The sequence below is a fragment of the Taudactylus pleione genome, unplaced genomic scaffold, assembly GCF_031769625.1.
Source record: "Taudactylus pleione unplaced genomic scaffold, aTauple2 ptg000309l, whole genome shotgun sequence".
Lineage (NCBI taxonomy): Eukaryota > Metazoa > Chordata > Amphibia > Anura > Myobatrachidae > Taudactylus > Taudactylus pleione.
In genome coordinates this window covers 5,129,734-5,156,156 of record NW_028284710.1, presented here as the reverse complement: position 1 = coordinate 5,156,156, position 26,423 = coordinate 5,129,734, and the positions used below count along the sequence as shown (strand labels likewise).

At 48.1% G+C, this 26,423-nt stretch overlaps 1 protein-coding gene across 2 annotated transcripts in view; it reads right to left on the bottom strand.

The window, feature by feature from the left end:
* The window catches only part of ANKS6 (ankyrin repeat and sterile alpha motif domain containing 6), a 153,432-nt gene that overhangs the window by 43,440 nt on the left and 83,569 nt on the right, over positions 1–26,423 (bottom strand). For both annotated transcript variants that reach the window (XM_088442303.1, XM_088442302.1), the window contains exons 10-11: positions 25,079–25,205; positions 21,320–21,489 (exon numbers count right to left, since the gene is read on the bottom strand). In XM_088442303.1, the coding sequence (XP_088298429.1) occupies positions 21,320–21,489; positions 25,079–25,205 (297 nt within the window). The remainder of the gene's footprint in view (positions 1–21,319; positions 21,490–25,078; positions 25,206–26,423) is intronic.

The window sequence follows — 26,423 nt, the reverse complement described above, 5'->3', positions numbered from 1 at the left end:
GAACTGAGGGCTTGATTCAGAGCCGCTCGTAAGCGGCCGCTCGCTCGCTCCGAGCGATGTTTGCACATCTGCGCATGCGTATGGGTCATAATGCGCATGCGCAAACCAGTAATTGCGGTCGGAAATCGTGCGCTCGCAAAACAGCGAGGGCCTGCTAATTTGAGTGACAGAATGAGGCGTTTGTGGGTGGTAACAGGGGAAGGTGCTTGAAAACGGGGAGTGGAGATCCGAACGCAGGCGTGCCAAACGGTCAAACCGGGCGTTTAATGGGAGTGCATAATTAACAAAGCAGCGTCATCGACCACGTCACTTGGTTATCTTTTAGCCTGAACTGCTCGCAGTGATTGCGGGAAGTAAAACCTACAACAAGCACTGCGAGCAGTTCAGACGCCTTTCGATGTACTCGATTAATCTAATAAATAGTGGAGATGACGTATGATGTGAACGGCCAGGGGGAGTCTTTACAAAATAGCGAGCGCATGTTTCGTTCGCTTGCTCAGACATAGAGGCGTCAACAGACCGCAAAGAGCGAGCGCTCAATTTAAATAGCCGGCCCCTCTTTCTGAACGACCGTTCGCAAATAGCGTCCGGCTCTGAATCAGGCCCAGAAGCAGCAAGAGGAGTGGAATGATAGCACTGCACAATGTCACCCCATACGCCGCTTCCTCGGGAAGAGCGATGTGAAAAAACAATAAACGCCGCCTTGGTGGCGGACCTCTGAGGTCCCAGATGGAACCCTAGTGAAAGATGCCAAGCACCCAGCTGTCTGAAGACGTCACTCAACGGTCAATGAACCAGAGCAACCGCCCTTTCCAGTCTCAAGCGAAATGGGTAGAGAGAGACAATACGTTAGGCTCCAGGCTTCCTTGGAGAGTGTTACGAAAAACAGCCACTCCAGAAAACGAACTCCTGCCGGTGAAGACTCGGCTCATATCAGACTGACCTTCCAAGGACTTACCACCTTGAAGGAGGAGCGAAACCTTGGAAACTCGGACCCCGCCGTTAGGACGGTCAACCGGCAGAAAAGCGTTTTTCCGACCGGTGGGGATTATCCAGTTGAGGCCAAAAGAGAACGTCCTTACAAAACAGAAGATAGTGTAAGGAACACAGTGATAATGAATGCGTATGCGAAGCCCGGAGCCAAAAGGCTTTCAAGCCAACCAGCCATAGCTGAACTTGGAAGCTACCTGTGCCATGTCTTGCCTGGGCTCCCACACAGAACCAGCCGCTAATGACCCACCAATTCAGCCGGGAATCCCAGGCCGAATCCTGTGAAGCCCCTAGATGGATTCATCAGCAAAAGCGACCATACAGTATCTCTTGGCACCACAGTTCGCCAGGGCCAGATAACGATCCTAGAACATAACAAAACAGTCCTCAACGGTCCCACCGGGCACTGAGCCTTGAACAGGAAGGGCGAGTGGCAATCTAAATGGCTACCACCATAACTACCGTGGGAGGTGCTTCCCTAGGACACCCAATGCGCTGGAAGCTTATGTGTGAGGAACGGAGCTCTCTGAATCCGGCGTCTCCTAAGTCTTCCTGAGGAGACTGGAGAGATCACCCAAAGTCACCTATGCGTGTATAGACCCACAGCCACTGCTGGGGAATCCCTATGTAATCCTCCTAGAGAGAATGAAATGAAAAGGACAGAAGCTCCTCATACTCTGGGACAGTGCAAAAACTGCGCAAGGTCCTGTGCGAAACGTCTAATGGGCGACGCCTCCAAGAGCACCTTCTACCTGCGCCTCGCACAGCATAGAATTCCTGCACCAGGAACCTAACTTAATTCATGACGCTGCCCGCTACAAAGCACAGAGCCAGAGCAGGACAAACCTTGGCTGGGGACCCTATAGAGGTAAAGAAGCCTGCGCCAGAGATAAGGGAATAACCAAGCCCGAACTTGTTCTCCCTGTGAAGCGTCAATTGCTTCACTAGGGCACACACTGACCTGCTGAGAGCCCCAGCCCATGCAGGTCCGACCCTGGTGGATGCACCACCACAAATGCCAGCGGGTCACAGGGACCTACACACACAAGGCCCTAAGCGCAACTGCCCGTCACCTCCCTGCATGGGAGAAAATATCCAGAATACAGCAACATCCATGCATACAAACTCCACACAGTGAGGGCTGTAGCCCTAACCACAGTGTGGTGAGGCCACTGCTAATCTTTAGACCGCCACTGTCTTCAGAGCCATGTCCTGCCTCCGGACGGGGTATAGAGTAGGCTGTCATAGTTCTCTCTTATACGTCACAGTCACAACCACAGGGGCAACTGCAAATACAGAGAACTGTGCGAGGGCCAAACTGTGTCATAGAGGTGTACTTCTCTGTGCGGCCAAGTCCGCAACTGTGTTAGCACCGAGCTCATCACATGTTGTACACAGCAGTACTCTGTGTGTACCTCAGTAGAGTAACTGGAGGCAGACCTTGCAAATAATGTTTCCAGCAATACAGCAGAGGTGATAACAAGAGATATGGTAAGAACTTACCTTTGTTATCTCTGTTTCTACAAGGTCCATTAGGGTCCACAGGGTTGACCTTGGGGGTATAGCTGGATCTGGATCCACGGGCACCATGCAGTTAAAGTTTTGCTGCTCCCAGGATGCACTGGGTCCATCCTCCTTTATACCCCGCCCCAGCCACAGGCACATCAGTTAGTAAGTAGCCAAGGCCGGAGGAGATAAAAACAGAGAGAAGGAAGACTGGAACACACAAGAACCATACTCATGGAAAAGGGAGACGGAAAACCGGTGACCAGCCACATAGCCCATATGAAGCCAGGTGCGTGAGGGCGGGCGCCCTGTGGACTCTATGGACCTCGTAGAAACAGAGATAACAAAGGTAAGTTCTTACCATATCTCTTGTTTTCTACTTCAGGTTTCTTAAGGGGTCTACAGGGTTGACCTTGGGAATGTCCCAAAACAGTACAACTAGGGCGGGGACGCTCCTGTGCTGAAAGGAGAATCCGGCGCCCGAAGGATGCATCCTGAGAGGCGAATGTGTCAAACTTACAGAACCGTAGAAAAGTCTGTATGGAAGACCCAGTGGCCGCCTTACACAGCTGAATAGCTGAGGCGCCACGGCCAGCAGCCCAAAGGGACCCACAGACCGAGTGGAATCAGCCTTAACAGAGGCCGGAAAAGGTAAACCCTCCTGTGAATAAGCCTCACAAATAACCAAACGAAGCCAACGGGTCAAAGTTTGTTTGTTGGCAGGCCAACCTCTCTTGTGAAAACCAAAGGACAAACGAAGAATCAGACTTTCGAATGGAACTAGTCCGGTCCACAAAAACTTTGAGAGCACTGACAACATCTAAGGAAGCCTCACCAGACGAGAGATCAAGTGACTGAAACGCCGGCACAACTATTTCCTGAATAATGTGGAACTTTAGAGACCACCTTAGGAAGAAAACTCAGACGGGTGCAAAGCACTGCCCTGTCCAGGTGAAAAGTTAGAAAAGGAGAACAAGGCAAGAAAGCGCTCCTAATTCTGACACTCACCTGGCAGAAGCAATTGCCAGGAGAAAAATAGTTTTAAGTGTCATCCACTTGAGTTCCACCGACTCAAGAGGTTCAAATGGAGGACCTTGCAGTGCCCGAAGCACCACTGCCAAATCCCAAGGAGCCACTGGTGGTACAAAACGAGGTTGAATCCTGAGAACACCTTGGAAAAAGGTGCGAACATCAGGCAGAGTAGCAATCCTACGCTGGAACCACACAGAAAATGCAGACACATTAACTTTCAATGAAGTGAGGCGATTGAGGATCGTAGCTTCTGGACTCACACCACTAAAAATAAGTACGCCACACCCTGTGGGAAATCATGGCGGAAGCCGGCTTGCGCGCCTGTAGCATTGCGCTGATGACTGAGCTGTGCAGACTGGGATGACGTAACAGAGCGTTTTGACGCCTTGTGAGGCTTGTCATTACACAACATGGTTTGAAAAGCCGAAGAAGAGGCCACCAAACTCCCAACAGAATTGGAGAACACATACACCCACGGTGGGTTAGCTTGCGGGAGACCCTAGAAGGGAATGACGTACAGCTGCATCATCGTAGGAGACTGAACATACATGGGAACCCCGCATATGGATGAACTGTCTGAGGCCCACAGGAGGACTGCAATAATTGCTGTACACCTGGAGAAGGGGGGATGGCTGGTTGGGGTAACCCCCTGTGGGGGAGCGCAGTCGGGACCGCCAGTCCGCCGCGATGGAGGCCAGCACCTGCAAAAATACCGCCCAAGGAGGAACCTGTCCCGAAGTTGGGGGGTTAGAGAGACTAGGTAACTGACGACATCGCACACACAACCCATCCTGCGATAAATCCTCCATATTCCCCACTGCAGCGCAGCATCTGCAGGCGAGAAGATTGGGAGTTGTAGAGCGCTCAACTTCCTCATCAGACATGCTAAAAAATAGATATATATACCCAAATATATATAGTAATACAACAGGGAAGCACTTGGCGTGCCCACAAGTATGCAGCACACAAGCCCACAAATATGGCATCGTGTAGCACACCACAGTATGTGACCGACCTCACAAATACGTGAATTTATATAAGTGAGATCCTTGAAAAGCCCTTCCCACACACACCTGCCAGGGCTGTAGGAGAAGGAAAGGGATAGTTATAGACTGACAGTAAAGAGAAAAAAGCAGATACAGTCAGCACTAGCAAAAGTCACATACAATGCAGAGAGTTAATACTCACTGCACCTTGTCACTACAATCAACCGCCCAGATTCAGTGACTGGGAGGGCTATAGTGCTGTGTACACTGACCTTTTGCAGGGGAGAGGTACACATGGGGATCCGTCCACACACTGCCTGGAGAGATCTGCGCTGCCCACCCAAGAAAAGATGGCAGCCGGAGACCTCAGAGGAGGAGTGGCCGAAGGAGGAAGCAGCTCAGCGTCGCCAGACCTGAGCGGAAAGGCGCGCTGAGCTGAGGGGAGGAGCCGCTAAACAGGGAAGGCTCTCTCTCCTGGCTAGCATTTAAACCCCGGGTGGTCCCGTGTGGTATGCCTCCGGAGATGAGGAGCCCGCAGCCACTAGCTAGCGCCTCCGGTCTATCCCCAGAGAGGCATGCGACTGCATAAGGCACACACGCGGGTCACCGCAAACAGTGACCCGCGGCTTACCTGATCCCCGTCGCTCCGGCAGCAGTCGAGGGAGAGCCCAGAGCCTGTGCTAGTACAGACTCTGGGGTCCCGCCGCGATCCCTAGATCTGTACTGGCGTCACGGCGCCAGCAGGGTGTAGGAGCGGCAGTTTAGACGTCCAATGGACAGTCTGAAGCTGCCGCTCTGAAGAGTCAAAATAAAAATAATAAAAGAATTCTAAAAATAACCTTAGGGGCTGCCAAGCAGCCCCCCCTGCGCTAAGGTGACTCAACTCCGGCCGGGCACCAACTAACACTGATGTGCCTGTGGCTGGGGTGGGGTATAGAGGAGGATAGACCCAGTGCATCCTGGGCGCAGCAAAGCTTTAACTGCGTGGTGCCCGTGGATCCAGATCCAGCTATACCCCCAAGGTCAATCCTGTGGACCTCGTAGAAACAAACATATAGAAATTTTATATAAATATATATATATTTATTTAATATACTTAGCGTTCCTAGAGGAGAGGAGGGGAGGAAAGAACTGCACCAGCCGTGATCCCACCCTGCCTGGTGCATAAGCCCTCAGCAGCCATCCTCCTCGTAGCAAGCAGCAGACTGTTTGTAGTTATTGCTGCTGGTATGTGCAGGGGAAGACAGGAGCTACAGGCTCCGCCCCCCTGATCCATGGCTTCACTCCCTCTCTGCCTCAAGTGCTACTCCCCTGCCTGGGGAAAGCATCCAGCCCCAACCTACAATCCCATTGTCCAGTGTTCCCCAGCCTTGCTGCAAGAGAAAAGCTAAGAGTCTTAAACAAGAATTAACATCATTAACATCATTTCCGTTGGAAATTCAACAACCTAAAACTACACAGAAAGGCCATCATTTCTGACTGAATTGTATTGCTTGTAAAAATAATCAAATAAAGACTACCAGACCGATCCAGGAATATCAGGCAAATCAAACAAAATAGACATTTCAAATCAAAGACTAAGGCCCTCATTCAGAGCCGTTCGCTATTTGCGTTCGTTCGTTCAAAAACAAGGGGTGGCTATTCAAATGATCCGTTCGCACATTGCAGTCTGTTCACACCTCTAAGTCTGAACGAGCGAGCAAAACATACGCTCGTTTATTTGTTAAAAACGCCCCCTGGCCGCTCGCACCATACGTCATGTCCGCTATTTATTAGATTAATCGAGTACATCGAACAGGATATGAACTGCTCGCTATTCTTGTGGTTGGTTTTTTCAACCGCTATTTTGCGAGCAGTTCTGAGTAAAAATAAACCAAGTGACGTGGTCAATGACGCTGCTGAATTAATTATGCACACCCATAAAACGCCCGTTTTGACCTTTAAGCACGCCTGCATTCTGATCTCCACTCCCCGTTTTCAAGCACCTTCCCCTGTTACCACCCACATACACCTCATTCTGTCACTCAAAATAGCAGGCACTCGCTATATTGCGTACAAACGATTTTCAGCCGCACTAACTGGTTCGCGCATGCGTACTAAAAACCGTACGCATGCGCAGATGTGCGAACATCGCTCGGAACGAGCGTACTGCCGCTAGCGAGTGGCTCTGAATGAGGGCCTAAATGTCATGTAACACGAAAGGAATAATATATTTATTGGAATGCTCATGCAGACATTAATATACAGTATGAGGCAAGCCAAAAGAAAATTGAAGGTAAGAATCGCAGAGCATATTTACATTATATTATAAAGGACCTCAACACTCACAGTGTGTCACAACACTATCCAGAGGCTCATAATAAGGACCAAGAAGGACTAAAATTCAGGCCATACAGGAAGTCACCCCTCACTGGAGTGAAGGGTATCTAGTTAATGCACTAAAAAGAAGTGAGACCAAATGGATCAATACCCTGCAAACGGGACCCTGACCGCGGGGATTCCGGCTCTCAGAATGCCTGCACCAGAATCCCAAAAATAGGTAGCAGGGGGAGGGTTAGCGTTAGGCACTCTAGGGGGAGGGTTAGGTTTATAGTGTGGGGAGGGGGGGAGGTTAGGGTAGGGAGAGGAGGAGAGTTAGGATACCGACCGACACTGCCTTGTTGCTCTTTTCATAGAATCGCTGGCTCAGCCACCTAAGAGATTTCTCAGATAGGACTGTGTTGAGTGCTGATTTTGCAGAGGAGAGTTGTTTATATAGGGTGTGCGTAGGAGTATGTTTATGGAAAGACTCTAAATGGTGGACCTGATCCGTAAGGACCGGAGGATGCATTTATGCTCCTTGAATCAATATGAAGCAAAGCCAATTAAGTTACTCAGGTAACGGACTTATGAGCATCCTAAACAAGTGGGGAACAGCTGGAGTCAGATACATTAAGGGAGAAGTAGACTTTTAATAAAAAAAAAAAAAAGCAGAGGGGCAGAGAGAAGTGGACGGGAAGAAAACGGGGTCTGGACACGAAAACCCTAGCTACAAAAAGGAGGGGAATGTATACAGGATTCCGGACAGTTGTCCAGGGAGGTGTAAGCTATAGAGCCTAAAACACCTCTAGGGGAAAAGGGTAAACGATGGGAAGTATACTGACAGTAGGACAAATAGTAGAAGATTTAAGTGTCACGGCGAGGTGCAAAAAAGAGAAACAGGAGAGCGAAGTGGCCTTGTTTGGGGGCAACAGCATCCCCTGGGTGTAGGAAAATAAAGTGTTAAAGAGCATAGAAACGTGAAGGAGTGCGACAAGATTGGGGAAGGGGCGATAGCCGAAAAATATGATAAGAGTGGATAGGGAGGTATATAGCATCAGAGATAAAACATACATGGGAGTTACAAATATGGGGTAGTACTCACAAAAGGAGTACCACCTGAGGAGCTATACAAAGTCCTAACTCCAGGGCAACAATAACGTGTGGCTTGAAATTGAGCTACCAAAGGATGGGGGGCGGGGAAATGTATGAGATAGGGAGCTGCTTTCATGATGGGGAGAAGAGGAAGAGTTACTGTTGTAACGCAACATGGTAAGTCTACAACTATAATAGAATTGTATAATAACAAGCAACATCAACACCAATTAATTGAAAAAAATACCATTTTTTATTCTTGTTACAGTGTATATATTAAAATCAATAATAATAATTCCTTATACAATTAGAATCAAATATATATATATGTGTAATTCACATATTCCAGAGATAGTCAGGTCCCAAACAAGTTTACACAGAACTGGTTATTCCAGCATATCAATAGAGGTAACAGAAACCAGCTCACAATACAAGCTAATTAGCATTTGTTTACATATAGCCACAGTTCACAGATAGCTAGTCTCACACAGGAAAGCTTAGAACAATAGCCCAAGTTCTCACAGAGGGCCTGATTCAGAGCCGGTCGTAAGCGGCAGTACGCTCGTTCCGAGCGATGTTTGCCCAACTGCGCATGCGTACGGATCGTAATACACATGCGTGAACCAGCCAGTGCGGTCGAAAATCGTTTGTTCGCTAAATAGCGAATGCCTACTATTTTGAGTGACAGAAAGAGGCATATGTGGGTGGTAACAGGGGAAGGTGCTTGAAAACGGGGAGTGGATATCTGAACGCAGGCGTGCTTAAAGGTCAAAACGGGCGTTTTATGGGTGTGCATAATTAAAACAGCAGCGTCATTGACCACGTCACTGGGTTATTTTATAGTCAGAACTGCTCGCAAGATTGTGGTAGCAAAAACCAACCCCAAGAATAGCGAGCAGTTCATACCCTGGTCGATGTACTCGATTAATCTAATAAATAGCGGACATGACGTAGGATGCGAGCAGCCAGGGGGCGTATTTATCCAAAAAACGACAGCAAGTTTTGTTTGCTCGTTCAGACCTAGAGGCGTGAACAGACCGCAAATAGCGAACGGTTCATTTGAATAGCCACCCCTATTTTCTGGACGAGCGAGCGCTAATTGCGTCCGGCACTGAATCAGGCCCAGAGACACAGGAAGGATCTCACTCAGATGCAGGCACACACACTTGGAGAAACACACATTCTTGCAAGGAGACACAGGACAGCAGACTTCTCCCCAGAAGACTGCCAAGATGGAACTAAATACACCTGGAAATGGCTAAGTAAACTATACAGTGGTTAGCCTATATGGGTATTTGTAACTAGTTTGATTTAATCTGTTTATAGCTTATATAGATAGTTTGTAGTGATTTATGTAGCAATGCATACAGTGGATGATATGGTGTAGTCTTTGTCTATTCACATGTGTTTAATGGAGACTGTAGTTCGTTCATACGATCCACCATGTGCTTTAACAATAGCATAGTCTGAGAAAGATAGGTTTAGTGTGTGTTGTATTCTTGTGGTCTGACTGTAACATTGTGTAGTTAAGATTAAGATGGAAATTGGGTAAAATATTGCAATCTGTAGATATATATTTGTTTGATATCAGCTAGTGGTTGTGGTTCCATGGGAGTTGCGGATTGCTAGCCATATTGTGATAGTATTGTGAAGTTATGTACTGTCATAGTTTGGGGATTTTATAGTTCAAATAGATTGGTATAAGTATTAGTTACCGTGGAAGATAGTCTGCAGTTTGTTAAAGATGGCTACCTCCATGTGGTGTGAACAAAGGAAATTCCATGTGCTCTCCCCCTTCCCCCATTGAACCATGGCCCTCATTCAGAGCCGTACGCTCTGAGCAGAGCGCACGCTCTGAATGAGGGCCGGGCTCCATTTTCATGGAGCGTCCTCCTGGACGCTCGTATAGCTGTGGGTCACCACCCTCAGGCTATACGAGCGTGCTTTGTGATGGCCGCGATGGTCGAGACCATCGCGACCATCGAAATTGCGAGCCGGAGCCTGCGGTTGAGGTTTTCAACCGCAAGCTCCGGAGTGATTTTGGCTCTATCAGAGCCAAAATCACTCCCACTGACATCACTAGTGATGTCAGTGGGCCGGCTTCTGACGGGAGGCGTTCCCGTGGGAACGCCCCCGTCAGGGAGGCACGCCCCCGGCACGCCCACCAAAGGGGGCGTGCTGTCAATCAACATTGACAGCACGCCCCCTTTGATCGGACACAACGAGCGAAGGACTTTCCTTCGCTCGTCGCGTCTGGCGCATGCGCACGACGGAGCTCCCTCCGTCGTGCGCATGCTCAGTGCATAACATCGACCCACTTGCGAGCGGACAGCCGCTCGCGAGTGGGTCTGAATCAGGCCCCATGTCTCTAATGGAAATTGAAGTTGGTCCATGTGGTTGGTGGATGCTTTATAGTACTATAATAGAATTGTGTACTATGAGTTGTATACTGGTATTTTAACGATTACAGAGGAATCAGCTTATATGTATTATACAACGTTATAGTATCTGAAAAGCTTGTATAGTATAGTGGATGTAATCATAGGCTAGTATCAGTGTTATATCATGGAAGTTGAAAATATTAGACACTAGTATACAATATAATGTACTGTTTTGGTCCAAAGATATCACACAGTTGTAGTGGGTGAGAATATTGGTATTACAGAACATGGCATTATGGGAGTCTTCAATGTGAGTTTTCAAAATGGAGTAGGGATCATGAGGCTTGCAAACAAAGGAAAAACATGTGCTTCGGCCCTTCCCCCTCCCTACGGTCTAGTGGGTACTGGATGAGGTCTGTTGTAGGATGGTATTGTTGTATATTGGAATCAGCTTGTGTTGTACATGTTGGAATATTAAATGATGCAGTGTTTGCCTGATGTGTTGGCATATGATATTCAGCTTGCATATTTAATTAACTATGGCATTATGGGAGATTTCAATGAGGGTTTTTCTGACATTCAAAATGGAGTTTGTGTTCAGAGACCATGCGGTTTGAACAATAGGATATGAACCTTAACAACAACCCCCACACATAATCTCACATAGCAGCCATTTTCTCTCTCTCTCTCTCTCTCTCTCTCTCTCTCTCTCTCTCTCACTCTCATCTTTGTATCGTCTATATTGTATGTTAACAAGCATTGATTTTATGAAGATTGATTTGATATATAAAAACATTTTACTTATAACACTTTGTGTGCATCGTTATCTTTATGAAAGGAAATTATCCAAATGATTTAAAAGGTATATAATTCTGGTAAACACTTTGCGAAGTTCATATATTTATGTTACTTATAACCTGATAGTTATTATATGAAAAATAGAATAATTTGCTTCAGATATATTGGGATTAAACGAGCTGGCAATGGCCTCTGTGTACAAAAAGAAAGAAGGAAGAAACACCCCTCATCAATTCTTAATTATTGTTATGTTGTTTTACATGCCTCTTATACACAACCACTTACTGCATGGGGCTCTTTTCTCTGAACTACCGTACTCCATACTCCGTACTGCAAGGTTCACCTATTAATTCTCTCAACTGTGAAGAACAATTCTTGCTTTTCACCTTTTTTTGTTAAATAAGTCTCCTGAGGATGACTAGTTCTTCCATAGTTGGTAGGTCAAGAAATTGCCGCACTGCAGTATACAGGTTTTCCCCACAGTGGCCAGTACCTGATATTTCCATAAAGGAATTTCTATCTTCTTCTTCCTCTCAGTGCCTTTGTATACCCCATCTAGAGAAAATATGAGATATGGTAAGAACTTACCCTTGTTATCTCTATTTCTACGAAGTCCATAGGGTTCCACAGGATACCTTGGGGTATAGGTGATGACGTCAGGCATCGGGCACCATAGAGTTAAAATTTTCAGCCTCCCAGGATGCACTAGGGTCCCCCTCCTATACCCCGCCCCCGAGCCAAGGCATCTCAGTTACTTACCAAGCCATAGGCCGGAGGAGGAGAAGGAAGAGAGAGAACAAAAATCTGGACACACACAAGAATCACATTCTCACCAGAGGGAGACGGAAAAACCGGTGACCAGAGCAAAGCCCATCTGCAGCACAGGTGCGACAGGGCGGGAGTCCTGTGGAACCCTATGGACTTCGTAGAAATAGAGATAACAAAGGTAAGTTCTTACCATATCTCATATTTTCTACATCAGGGTCCATAGGGTATCCACAGGATACCTTGGGGATGTCCCAAAGCAGTATCCTTTAAGGGTGGGGACGCTCCTGTGCAGAAAGGAGACACTGCCGCCCGAAGGAAGAATCCTGAGAGGCAAAGGTGTCAAACGCGTAATAACTCAAAAAGGTATGGACTGAGGACCAAGTGGCAGCCTTGCAGATCTGGACTGCAGAGGCACCACGTCAAGCAGCCCACGAAGGACCCACAGACCTAGTGGAATGAGCCCTCACAGAGGAAGGAACCGGAAGGCCTTCATGAAGATACGCTTCTGAAATGGCCATACGAATAAAGCCTGCCAAAGTCTGCTTTGAAGCAGGCCAACCCTTTTTACGGAAGCTATAGAGGACAAACAAGGCGTCCGACTTCCTAAACGAAGAAGTGCGGTCAACATAAATCCTTAAGGCCCGCACAACATCCAAAGTGGCCTCACCCACTGAAAGATCGGGTGAGTTAAAAGCCGGCACAACGATTTCCTCGTTGATGTGAAAGCTGGAAACAACTTTAGGAAGGAAACCAGGACGAGTGCGCAGCACCGCCCTGTTCCTATGAAAAATCAGAAAAGGGGGTCTACGGGAGAGAGCTCCTAAGTCAGAAACACGTCTGGCCGAAGCAATGGCCAGAAGGAAAATTGTTTTAGCTGTCAGCCATTTGAGGTCCACTGAGCCCAGTGGTTCAAACGGCGGTCCCTGGAGAGCCCTCAGGACCACAGCTAAATCCCAAGGTGCCACCGGTGGAACAAAAGGTGGCTGAATTCTGAGAACACCTTGCATAAAGCTGTGCACATCAGGGATTGCAGCAATCCTACGATGGAACCAGACGGACAGGGCAGACACCTGCACCTTCAGAGACGCAAGGCGAAGCCCATGGTCCAGTTCCGCCTGTAGGAAAGCTAACACTCTAGACAGACAGAACTCCCGAGGGGCATAACCTCTCGGTCGACACCACTGGAAGAACGTATGCCACATTCGATGGTATATCCTTGCAGAGGATGGTTTCCGAGCCCTTAGCATTGTTTGCACTACAGAGCTGGAAAACCCCCTGGACCTTAACATGGCCGTCTCAACAGCCACGCCGTCAAAGACAGCCAAGTCAGGTCCGGGTGAAGACAAGGACCCTGTGACAGGAGGTCCGGTCGTAACGGCAACCGCAGAGGAATGTCCACGGACAGTCCCTGGAGGTCTGACAACCAGTGCCTCCGGGGCCACGCGGGAGCTATCAACAGGAGCGTCCCTCCTTCCTGTTTGAATTTCCGGATTACCCGTGGAAGAAGGGAAAACGGAGGAAACAGATAAGCAAACCGGAACGTCCACTGGACGGACAGAGCATCCACCAGAGACGCCTTTTCGTCTCTTGTGCGAGACCCGTACACCGGCAACTTGTTGTTGTGCCGTGACGCCATGAGGTCGATCTCTGGAAGACCCCACCTGTCCACCAGCAGTTGAAAGACGGTCTGGTGCAGAGACCATTCCCCCGGATGAACGTCCTGGCGACTGAGAAAGTCCGCCTCCCAGTTTAGAACTCCCGGGATGAATACTGCTGATATGGCCGGGAGAATGCGCTCCGCCCAAACCAGGATTCGGGACACCTCTACGAGAGCCGCCCGACTTCAGGTTCCTCCTTGCCGATTTATGTAGGCCATGGTGGTATCGTTGTCCGACTGGACCTGCACTGGGTGACCTTGGAGAACCTGATGTGCCTGCTGGAGAGCATTGAACACCGCGCGGAGCTCCAAGATGTTTATTGGAAGCTCTGTTTCCGCCCGAGTCCACCTGCCCTGGAACAAGTGTGGACCCGTGACTGCTCCCCAGCCCCGAAGACTGGCGTCCGTTGTCAACAGGACCCAATTCGCCACCCAGAACGGACGACCCTTGTTGAGATGGGTCGTCTGCAACCACCAGGCTAGGGACAGGCGAACCTCCGGAGTGAGCACCATCGTCTGGGATTTGAGACTCTGAGGCAGTCCATTCCATTTGGACAGGATCAAGTGCTGCAGAGGTCTGGAGTGAAACTGGTCATATTCCACCATGTCGAATACCGACACCATGGAGCCCAGTAACCTCATCGCCGAGTGCAGAGACACCCGGCGATTCTGCAGACAACTGCGCACCCTCAACTGCAAGGCAGAGATCTTTTCTCCCCTCACAAAGATCCTTTGCTGTCCGGAGTCCAATAAGGCTCCGAGGTGCAGAATCTGCTGAGACGGTATCAGGGTGGACTTCTGCCAGTTTATCAACCAGCCGTGCCGTTGCAGTACCGCAATGGTCAGGTCCAAGTGGCGTAGAAGGAGCTCTGGAGATCCTGCCACCAACAGAAGGTCGTCCAAGTACGGTAACATGCGGACTCCCTGCAGCCGCAGGGAAGCCGCCATGACCGCCATCACCTTGGTGAAAACACGTGGTGCTGTCGCCAGCCCAAAAGGTAACGCCCGGAACTGAAAGTGGTCGTTGCGGATTGCAAACCTGAGGAACTGTTGATGACGTAAAAGAATAGGGACATGCAGGTAAGCGTCCTGTATGTCCAACGACACCATGTAATCCCCAGGTTCCAGCGCCAGAATGATGGACCGTAGGGTCTCCATCCGAAACCTCGGCACCCGCAAAGACTTGTTGATGCTTTGAGGTTGAGGATCGGACGATACGACCCATTGGGTTTCTGCACCAAAAACAGATTGGAATAGAAACCCTGGCCCTTCTGGGAGAATGGAACAGGCACTATAATTCCAGCCTGGAGCATAGTGTACAAAACCTTCCGCAGTTCCAAGGCTTTGTTCCGGTCTGATGGAAGACCCGTGGTGAAGAATCGAGACGGGGGCCTGTGCCGAAAGGAGAGGGCGTACCCGTGAGAAACCACCTCGAGAACCCAAGTGTCTGTCGTGGTAACCGACCAACACTTGGCGAACTGCAGCAGGCGGCCTCCCACTTTGGGATCCCCCAAAGGGAGGCCCGGACCATCAGGCCGCAGGCTTGTCATCTGGCTTAGGGGCCGGACGTCTGGTACTCCAGGCCTGCTTCCGGGGCTTCCGATTTTTTGGGGCCAGCCTGTCGGGGAATGGACTGTGCTTTAGGCCTACCCTGGGCCCTATAAGACCGAAAGGACGACGTACCTGAACTGGAAGGAACTGCAGCAGATGGGAGACATGCAGATTTGGCTGCCGCCTGCGTGGCTACAATTTTGTCCAGGTCCGGACCAAATAGGACTTCTCCATTAAAAGGCAAAGCTTCCAAGCCCTTTTTGGAATCAGCGTCCGCCTTCCAAGATCGCAACCATAAGGTGCAACGAGCAGCTACAGCTGCCGAAGAAATCCGAGATGCCAGGGTACTGATATCCAAGGCCGCTTCATTGATATAAGTGGCCGAGTCCCGGAGATTGCCTATCAACTCGGTCTGCTCAGCCGAACAGTCGGAATCGAAAGACGCCTCCAAAGTATCAGCCCAGCGCTCCATAGCCCTGGCTACCCAACAAATGGCCATAGCCGGCCTAGCTGCCCCCCCCCCCCCCGCAAGGGAATAAACGGACTTTAGGCAGATCTCCACCCTACGGTCCGTAGCATCCTTCAGGAAAGACATGGAGGGCATGGGCAATGTGGCACTACGGACTAGGTGTGTCACATGAGAATCCACCTGTGGAGGGGATTCCCACTTAGAAAAATAATTATCCGCAAACGGATAAGCTACCACCAAGCGTCTCTGCGGCTGATACCATTTGCCAGGCTGTTTCCACGCTTCCTCTAAATGGTCCACTAACTGACCCGAAAGAGGAAACACTGTGGCGTCACCCTTAATATCCTTAAAAAAGGCATATTTAGATTTGGACACCGGAGGATCTTCGTCCTCAATCACTAAAGCTGTGCGGACTGCCCAAATAAGTCCAGGAATATATACCTTGGACCTAGTGTCCGACTCTTTAATACGGAGAGGTTCCTGGTCCGAAAGATCCAGAATCTCCCTATCATCAGACGTCACGTCGTCATCCTCATAAGGAGCAGACAGAGACGCCACCGGCCGCTTATGTGGCCGCAACACAGACTCCCCTTGTAATACGTCCAACAAGTGCTGTACAGAACTTGTCAGCGAATTAACCCACGCAGGCTCCTGAGAGACCTGTGGAGGGGAAATAGGGAGACTGTGGGGTACCATCAATTGTCTCGGGAAACCCTGCATGGGTGACGACACCACTGACTGCTGGGACAATCCCATCTGTGAGAACGCAGGCTGCGGAGCTAACTGGCCCACCAGGGTTGTAAGCGCTTTGGTGAAACAAGCCCAGGGCGGCTCCTGTACTGGTGCCGTGACAGTAATTGGCCGCGCCAATAAATAACACTGCCGACATAGCCCCTCCGCGCTACCCTCCCCCTCCGCTATTGGTACCTTACACGTAGTACACATAAGCTGGAGAGGAAAGTCACCCTCAGACATGATGGTAAGTATGTGACCACTCTCACTGATACTTGTTAGTATAGTGTGAGACCACCCTGCAATCACCGCACCGCAAGGGCTTTAGCAGAAAGATCAGGGACAGTGAAATGGCTGACAGAAGAAAATGAAAGTACAGGCAGCAGCGGTAGCAGAAGTCACATACAATGCAAAGAAATTCAATTCTTGCACTATCAGCGCTGATACTCAACTACTCAGACACAGAGCCTGGTAGGACACAGCGCTGCATACACAGACCTGACCAAGCGGAGGAGAGGTATGCCGGGGGACCCAGACCGCGATGCCTCTGTTTCAAGCTTCCAGCAGCGTTCACCATGCGTTGAGAAAGATGGCCACCGAGGAGCATAGAGGAGGCCGGCCTGGGGGAGGAGCGCTGCCACAGGGCCAGTCGGCGTGTGCAGAGAGGGCTGTGTGCAGCGGGGGAGGCGCCGGCTGTGAGACAGGGAAGGCGCGCTCCCCTGACATGCATTTAACCCCTGGGACGCCGCAGTGCTACCGCTCTGCCGCGGTCCGCTGTCCCAGGGGGGTAGTGGAAGCGCAGGTTAGTACCTGCTCCACGCTGCAGCCAGTCCCCAGGGAGCCCCCTGCCTGGGGACTCTGGACCATGTTCAGCAGGGTCCCACCGCTGCTTACCTTGTTGTCCCCCTTAGATCCGGCCATGGTCCCAAACATCTGGGGTCACCGCTAGCTGTGACCCCAGATGCTTACCAGCATCCCCGGATCGGTACCGGCGTTCTGGTACCGGCGGGGGTGTAGGGAAGACAGCATGGACGTCAGTACTGACTGTCCATGCTGTACTTCCAGATGTGCAGCCACAGCTGCATTGTAGAAAACTTCAGGGGCTCTTCTTAGCCCCCCTCTAACAGGTGCATCTGACTCCGGCCGGGCACCAAACGAAACTGAGATGCCTTGGCTCGGGGGCGGGGTATAGGAGGGGGACCCTAGTGCATCCTGGGAGACTGAAAACTTTAACTGTGGTGCCCGATGCCTGACGTCATCACCTATACCCCAAGGTATCCTGTGGATACCCTATGGACCCTGATGTAGAAAAATCTGCTTCTTGTCCAATCACATGCCGGAACTTCAGCGGCCTCAGACGTACTAGGCCTCGCCAATTCTTTCCATCTACACTCAGGGGGAGAGACCTTTATCTGAGGGACACTTTCTATCGCCACCTCATTTCACATGGTCAAAACAATAATTTTGGCCAGCGAGTCAATTCCTCCACCATCTCTGCTTGGCTTACCACAGTTGGTTGTAATCATGGCTTTCCTCACATGTAGCACAACAGAAACAAAGATCCACCTGTCCCACTGGTAATTTGACCTTGCATTTGCACAGGAAAAACCCTGCTTACAGATGTGTCCTTGCTCATCTAGCCTCAATATGCCATGAAATGTGATATGCCAGATAATAGTGAGCTGCCAGGTCCCGTGCAACTCTGCTAGCGTCAGAGTTCGCGACATTGTATCATTGATATAACCACAAGATTAACATCAATTAATCTTGCGGTTACTATGTAGCGGCTCCCACCATAGACGGCTATGGGCATTTCTCACCATAGACGTCTATGGGAGACACAGGCTGGCCGCATTCAGCCAATCAGGGAGCTGCTCCGACGGAGATGCTCCGTGATTGGCTGGCGGCCCCTGCACTGACGGGGCACACGTGTGCCCCATCATTTACGCGGAGCAAAGGTATGTGTACACACATACCTTTGCTGTGTCCGGCATGGATCGGGTTTTTTTCGTTTTTTTATTTTAACCCCTGGATTGCCTACTTGGACAAGAGGATGTGATCTACGCATAGGAGAGGTGAGTATGGATTTTTTTTTCAGGTACACCCCTATGGATTACTTCGGATACTAGGTATGTGTGAGTGTGAGTGTGCATGTATGTTTTATTAAAATTATACTTTCACGGTGTAAGTTTGTTTATTTACGTATTTCTTTAGTTGTGGAACTACAAGTGCCAGCGGGCCCGTAATGCCCCGCATGCTGGTATTTGTGGTTCTCCAAATACCAGCATGCAGGGGAGGCTTGCTGGTACTTGTGGTTCTACAAATAAAGACAATATGGTAAATTTAATTTTACACTTTCACTTTACACTATCAACCCGGCACCCACCGCCCTAGGGTGCCGGAGATAGCCCCGGGCTATCAGTCTAGGCCTGGGGTGCCCTGGAGAGGGGTACCCCTTTATTGGGGGATACCCAACTCCCCAGGGATCCCCGGCCTGGACTGACTAGCAGTCAGGAATAATGCTTTGGCCGGGGAAACCGGTGAAAGGTTTTCCCTGGCTGTGGCATTATCCCCGAGCTAGAAAGAGTTCGGTGCTGGCTCAGGAATTTTCAGGGGACCCCTACTCGTTTTGTCCCCTGATTTTTCAGAACCAGGACCAGCTCAACAAAGCCCTGTGCGGGTTCTTAATATACAGGGGCCCCCTACACATTTTTGCCCCTGTATTTTTAGAACCAGAACAGGCTTTATAAAGCCCGGGGCTGGTTATGCTTTTGGGGAGGGGGTGCACGTTTTTTTTTTTTTTTTATAACATTTAAGATAAGTACACACAGAAACATGTACATATCTCATGGATATGTGCATGTTTCTGTGTTAATCTGACCTGCTCAGGATGTACTCGCTAGCCTGAAGCAGGTCTATTATTTGGGGACTTTTGGTAATCTTTTTTTGCGAGTCTGAAACAGACACCCTATTACATTGGGCGAGTTGATTGTTTTCAATGTGAAAACATCTGGATGCGAGTTTGAGAATGGAGAGTTTTAGTAACTCTGAAAAATTTGAGTTTTAGTGAACAGACACCCTATCACATTGGAGAGTTGTGAAAAATTGCGAGTTTAGCACCAAACTCGCAATTTACCAAAACAGACTACCTATTACATTTGGCCCATAGTGTTTCTATACTTGTGCACCCCTATGCAGCTTGTTAGCTGCGGAAGCCCTTCCCTTTATTTTGAACCTGGCGTCTTTCCCTGTAACACCATAGATGTGCCGCCATGATTGATGTCTGACAGCTGAGTAGACTATGTCTGCCCTGCTTTTCAATCCCCTATCCACAGCCGTGCCTGCCACTGGAATTCCCTCACCGTTCTATCCCACTCCTCTCCAGGAATGCTGAAGGCTGCACACTTTCATCATAGCCTCCTTCCTGTCAAGGCAGTGAACCAACCACTGAATATCATGGCTGGCTACTGATTTGACCAACAGCCGTGAGCCCTAACAGCCATGACTATGACCTTGGCAGCACAGTGATTAACTTCCTCTGATGGAGGAAGTCCAGGACATCGAATACTCATTTTCAGGGGTTAAAAAAATGAAGTAATCTACCTATTCTTTAGATGGGCTCATTCTAGCTAACAGAGAAAAAAAATAAAGGCCCTGATTCAGACCCACTCGCAAGCGGCTGTCCGGAGGGAGCTCCGTCGTGCGCATGCGCCAGACGCGACGAGCGAAGGAAAGTCCTTCGCTCGTTGTGTCTGATCAAAGGGGGCGTGCTGTCGATGTTGATTGACAGCACGCCCCCTTTGGTGGGCGTGCCGGGGGCGTGCCTCCCTGACGGGGGCGTTCCCAAGGGAACGCCTCCCGTCAGAAGCCGGCCCACTGACATCACTAGTGATGTCAGTGGGAGTGATTTTGGCTCTGATAGAGCCAAAATCACTCCGGGCCTTGCGGTTGAAAACCTCAACCGCAGGCTCCGGCTCGCAGTTTCGATGGTCACGACCATCGCGGCCATCAAACTGCACGCTCGTATAGGCTGTGGGTGGTGACCCACAGCTATACGAGCGTCTAGGGGGACGCTCCATAGTTATGGAGGACGGCCCTCATTCAGAGCGTGCGCTCTGCTCAGAGCGTACGGCTCTGAATGAGGGCCAAAGACCCTTGCTATCTATACTGCTATCCGTGCAGCAGTTTGTAGGGTAGAAGCTTAATTAAATAATTAAAGAACATAATTAACCAACATAAAGTGCTCACTCCTGAGGCCTAACTCCAACCCCATGGTGAGCTGTGGTCCTCAGATGGACGCGGAGAAATAATTACAGTATTTAACATTATGTACATTGCACTCATATCCTACAATGATTTCAGTGTCCCACTAGAACATGAAGTTTGTCAATATAGTACTTACAGCAGTGATGGGCAACCTGACATTCTTGAAGGGCCACATTTGCAGCCATCTAACTCTCAAAAATGCTGAAAATTAGTCTTAATATACCTCTGCACCTCCAAAAAAAAAAAGGCGGTGTCTATATTTTTGTTTCCCTTTATCCCCTGTTATTGTGGAGTTACTGGCTACATGTGGATGCTGATCATTCTACAATCGACAGCATGCTCTGGCAGCCAATTCTATAAGTGCCGGCAACTAATAGCTACCAGGGAACCACAACAATAGTGCCTTATCTATTTTCCACTCTGCGCTATTAGCCTGGCACCCACTGTCCCAAGGGTGCCAAGATGAGCCCCAGTGCTATTCAACAGTGGGCTGTTTGACTCAAAAGGTGGGTAGACTGAAGGGAGGGACACACCAGTATATTATTATTATTTTTTTTTTAACAGTATAGATATGGCTGGCGTCCTTATATTAAAGATGACTGTTGTTTCTATACTTTCTGTGCATAAGATATGTACATCTCACAATACACGTTAGGCTGCAATTTTATGGCTGTATGTTTACACCCATGATCCTGCAGCAAAATTCTAGCCTACTGTAAAAATCAAGCCCGCAGTGTGAAATACACCATTTACCACGTAAACACCTTATTTAGAATGAAAGTATTTTTACCTTTGGTAGAAGCCCATTGCTAGTAGGGAGGACACCTTGTTGCCCAGGGATAGTGGATCCACAGGTTGTGTTGATTGGGCTGTGTCTCTGTGTTTTTTTCTGCTCAGATAAACTAGCCGCTTTCTTTCTCTGGGCTGCTATTTGAGACAATACATTATCTGCGCTTCCACCTTATAACAATGGGAAGGAAAAAAAAAAGATGATACATCATCACTATAAACACAAGGCAATTGTTATAGACCAACAGCAAATATGGGGGGTGATTCAGCATCGGACGGAATTGCAAAGCTGCAAGTATGCAGCTTGCAATTCAATCTTTAGAAACAAGCAAATGCAGCAGGAGGTGTATGACAGCCCCTGCTGCATTTGCGATCCCAGCACTGCGACCGAGGTCGCAGGCTGGGATCACCATCGTGACCATCGGTGGTCGCGATGGTGAATGGCGCCAGGCCTCTGGCCAGCTGAGTAAGCCTCAACTTTCTCAGGATAGAAGGCTTACAAGACCAGGAAACTGTGTCCGTCGACGCAGTCCCTTGCCACTCCTGGAAAACAAGGCGGAAACGCCCATTTCTGGGAACGCCAGCGGACCACGCCCCCGCACCGCCTCTTAAATGCCTCTTCCTGTCAATCAGGCAAAGGCATTGAAGGGACTACTTGCGATTACTCAGGACCCATTCTGCACACTTGCAGAATGGGTCCTGTGCAGGCGCAGATTACCGATAATTGGCAATCTGCGTTCAGCATTGTACTTGTGTGCAATGCTGAATCAGCACCATGTTTTGTGATGCTAGAGAGCCTGAGTGTGTGCTTGTTTCATTTACATAATATAAAAGTCACACAAGACAAAGTTTATGTACTAATTTTCCAACCAGTGATTGTAAGGCCAGGGCAATATTATTAAATTTTTCAAACTGAAAGCTATAGAAATTGGAATTCACACATGTTTAATATATAATGTTTAGCAGCAAAGACCATTTAATTAATTCCAAAGGAAGTTAGATTTCAATGGCTTAACAAATCTGGAAATAAAGTGGAATCAATTGACAGATAAAGGTTGAATAACTGAGGTACCCGTTAGAACTAGAAATGTGCGGTTCGGTTCTACTCGGATATGTTCGGATCTCAAAAACGGCATCATATTGGCTGTCCGAATCTTACGTGTTTTGGATAGCCAATAAGGTAAATCCAAACTTGCGCTATTTGCCGATAATAACCGAATAAAACCGAACCCGCACTTCTCTAGTTAGAACCAGTTTTATGTCTAGAGCCTTGGTAGATAAATCCACTGTAATTAATGGTGTATATTGTTTTGTATATTGTACAATGGTTTGAAAAGTGGCCTATAAAGTCATTTTAGGGGGGTAACTAAGTCAGCGCAATCGCTGCAAAGTGCTTTTGGAACAAACAGGTGAAAGCACTTTGTGATCAGTAATATTGTAAATTTCCCCTCACACTACAGAAGTGAGGAGTGAAATTATTATTATTATTACCAGTTATTTATATAGCGCACACATATTCCGCAGCGCTTTACAGAGAATATCTGGCCATTCACATCAGTCCCTGCCCCAGTGGAGCTTACAATCTATATTCCCTATCACATGCTCAACACACATACACACTAGGGTTAATTTGTGTTGGGTGCCAATTAACCTACCAGTATATTTTTGGAGTGTGGGAGGAAACCGGAGTACCCGGAGGAAAGCCACGCAAGCACAGGGAGAATATACAAACTCCTCACAGTTAGGGCCATGGTGGGAATCGAACCCATGACCTTAGTGCTGTGAGGCAGTAACGCTAACCATTACGTCTGTGCTACCCGAGTGAAATGAGTAATGTTGAGCTATTCAATTGTACCACAATGTGTGCTTGCGAAAATCATGATAGCACTTTACAGAGTGCAATAACGCCTTTAGAATTACATATAACTACCTAATTATTAATATCCTTATTTATATGGTGCCACAGCACCTAACAAAGTACATAAACAAATGAGCAAAAACAAGAAAACAGTGACTTACAGTACAAGACTATGCATAACAAGTACAACATTGCTTCTTCAGAGGGTGTAACACTCAAATAAGCAGCAGGATGGCAGAACCAAGGGTTAGGTGCCGTTGCAGGAAGTATATATTTAATTATAAGTAAGGGAAAGAAAATCACATGAAGGAAGAGGGCCCTGCTCCTGAGAGCCTAAATTCTAAAGGGGAGTGGCAGACAGACAGGGGTGACACAGATGGGGTAGACATTGAGCATGGGGCAGTGGGTTAAAATTGGATAGGGAGAGAATTCCAGAGGTAGGGAGAAGCACGGGCAAAATCTTGGAGACGGGAGTGGGAGGAAGTAATCAGTTGACAGGAGAAGTGGCATTAATTTGAGGAGCAAAGAGGGTGGACTGGAGTGTGAAGGGAGAGAAGGTCAGAGATGTAGATGGGAGAGGATTAGGTGAGTGCTTTGTAAGGGAGTGTGAGAAGAGGGTACCAAAGTAGGGTTTGTAGGAGAGCGGAGGAAGATTTAGTACATTTGGAGAGGAAGATGAGCCAGGCAGCAGCATTGAGGACAGATCGGAGTGGAGAGAAGTGGAAGTCAGGTAGGCAAAGTAGGAAGAGGTTACAGTAGCCCAAACTGGTGATGACCAGTTACTGGATGAGGGTCTTAGTAGTATCTAGGGTCTGCATTGGAGTGCAATTTCCTCCACTGTCACTCGGCAGTTTGTGAACACTTTTTCAGGTATCTGGTGCATTTGAATTGCCAGGGTTGAGGTGTGGATCTGCGAGGGTGAGTAGTGATCGCTGGAGCAACAGTGTCAAGAGCAGAAGTAAGGGAGGCATTCTATAGGGAAATGGCTTGTTCAGGGCAGGAGAGAAGGGCAATAGGGGAGAGAAGCGAGTCGAGCAGGGAGGATAAGGATACAGTGTTAATAGCCTACATGTTACGCTTAGAGATGGTAGCCTTGGAAGGCAGAGGTGGAGAAGCAGTGAGGGATAAGTTAAAAGAAAGAAGGTGATGGTCAGAGAGAGGGAATTGGGAATTGGTGTAATCAGAAATATAACAACAATGAGTGAAGACCAGATTAAGTGAGTGCCCACTCATATGGGAGGGTAAGGAGGTCCATTGGGAGAGACCATACTGCAAAAGTGAATAAGTGATCTGGGACAAGCGTTTATACTGTATATTTAGACAATACTTTACAGTGGAAATATTGCTCTACTCTTTCTCTGGAGTGACTGGTAGGCATATTTAACAGACTCATTTAGCCTACATTAAACTCTCTTCATCCTCCACCCCAGTTTACACACTAGTAGACAGATTCCTGATGTCCTCGTTCACATAAAAAGGGGGAGTAAATGTCTCTCTGACTTATATTTTAAATGTCAGATTTTCCTATTAATTAAATGTGAGTGTACATGGAATAATAATAATGAAGATAATAATCAATTTATATAGAACTTTTCTCCAGCAGGACAAAAAGTTGCTTAACAAGCATCAAAAGCATAGCACATAGGTTTAGTATTACAGCAAGAAGAAAACAAACCGAAAAACAAGGAACATAGTGAACAGAACGGGGACAATGAGCTTATGGCAGGGTTGGTGCAGCCATTTTGGGTAATAAAATTCCACAAGTTACATAACACACCCACGAAAGGTACTAGGCGAGGCAGCCTTTTTGGGCACGCTACCTAAGTAACCCTGGGAGGAATACGCAACACCTAGAATACATGTATTTTATTATATAATTATATATCTACTTCTGAAGATTACCTGTGACACTGTTGGCACCACCAGAAGAGTGTGGTGAGTGATTGAAGTTGCCTGAATTTGAGGGGGAAGCAGGACTTCTTGGCAAAGATGGAAATTTAACTGTTCTTGGAGCTCGACTGACTGAAGTCTGATAACATTAGCAATAAACAGAATTTATTAACACATTATATGAAACAATGAAAATAAATTATCACAAATCAAAAGATCACAAATCAATCAATGTACAGGTACAAAGATCAGAGTGCTTATTCTTATAAATCCTCATTCACACTTGCACTTTTAATCCATGCTGAAGGCGTGCAAATGGAGTCTATTAAAACAAATACAATGGCTGGTGTTTGGTGTATGAAAAATTCGTCCCTGACGGCCTTTTACAGGAAAAATAATAAGGGGCCTTCTTATTAATACTTGGAACTAACAGACAAGCTGTATCTCCACTTATCACTGGAATACAGGTGGTTAATATTGCCACAATTAATCAATTTGACACACCTCTGCAGGAGTTTTCTCCCCTTTCCAGCTTTGTAGGTCTCTGCCATCTCAAGACAGTACACCCAACAACGAAAAGCTTTTCATCACCTTAAGCCTTCAATCCCATAGAGATCAGAGATATATGGAGACAGAGAGATAAGCAATTCTAGACAGGCCAGCACCGATGATACCTTCTTTCTCTGGTGAAAATGGGAGAGAAAATAATAGTTGAGGTAGACTTACCATTGATAACTCTTTCTTCGAGGTCGACAGGGTCCGCAGGGATACCAAGGAAATGTCCTAAAGCAGTTCCTCTCAGGGTGGGGACGCTCCTGAGCAGAAAGGAGAACTTGTCACCCAAAGGAAGCATCCTGAGAGGCAAAAGTATCAAAGGCATAGAACCTGAGAGAAGTGTGAACAGAAGACCATGTGGCTGCCTTGCACAATTGCTCAACAGAGGCACCACGACTAAACGCCCATGATGGCCCTACAGACAACGTAGAATGTGCTGTCACCGTGATTGGAACAGGGAGATCAGTCTGTGTGTATACCTGAGAGATAGTCATACGTAACCATTTAGCCAGAGTCTGTTTGTTAGCTGGCCATCCTCGTTTGTGAAAACCATATAAACACAAAAAGAGTATCTGATTTTCTAACAGTTTGTATGCTCCACATAGATACGGATAGCACAAACTACATCCAGGGAGGCTTCACTTACAGAAAAGTCTGAAGACTGAAAAGCTGGAACCACAATCTCTTCATTCACATGAAAACGGGAGACTACCTTAGGAAGGTAACCCTCCCTTGTGCGGAGAACAGCTCTATCCTGGTGAAAACTAAAAAATGGGGAGCGACAAGAGAGCGCTTCCAACTC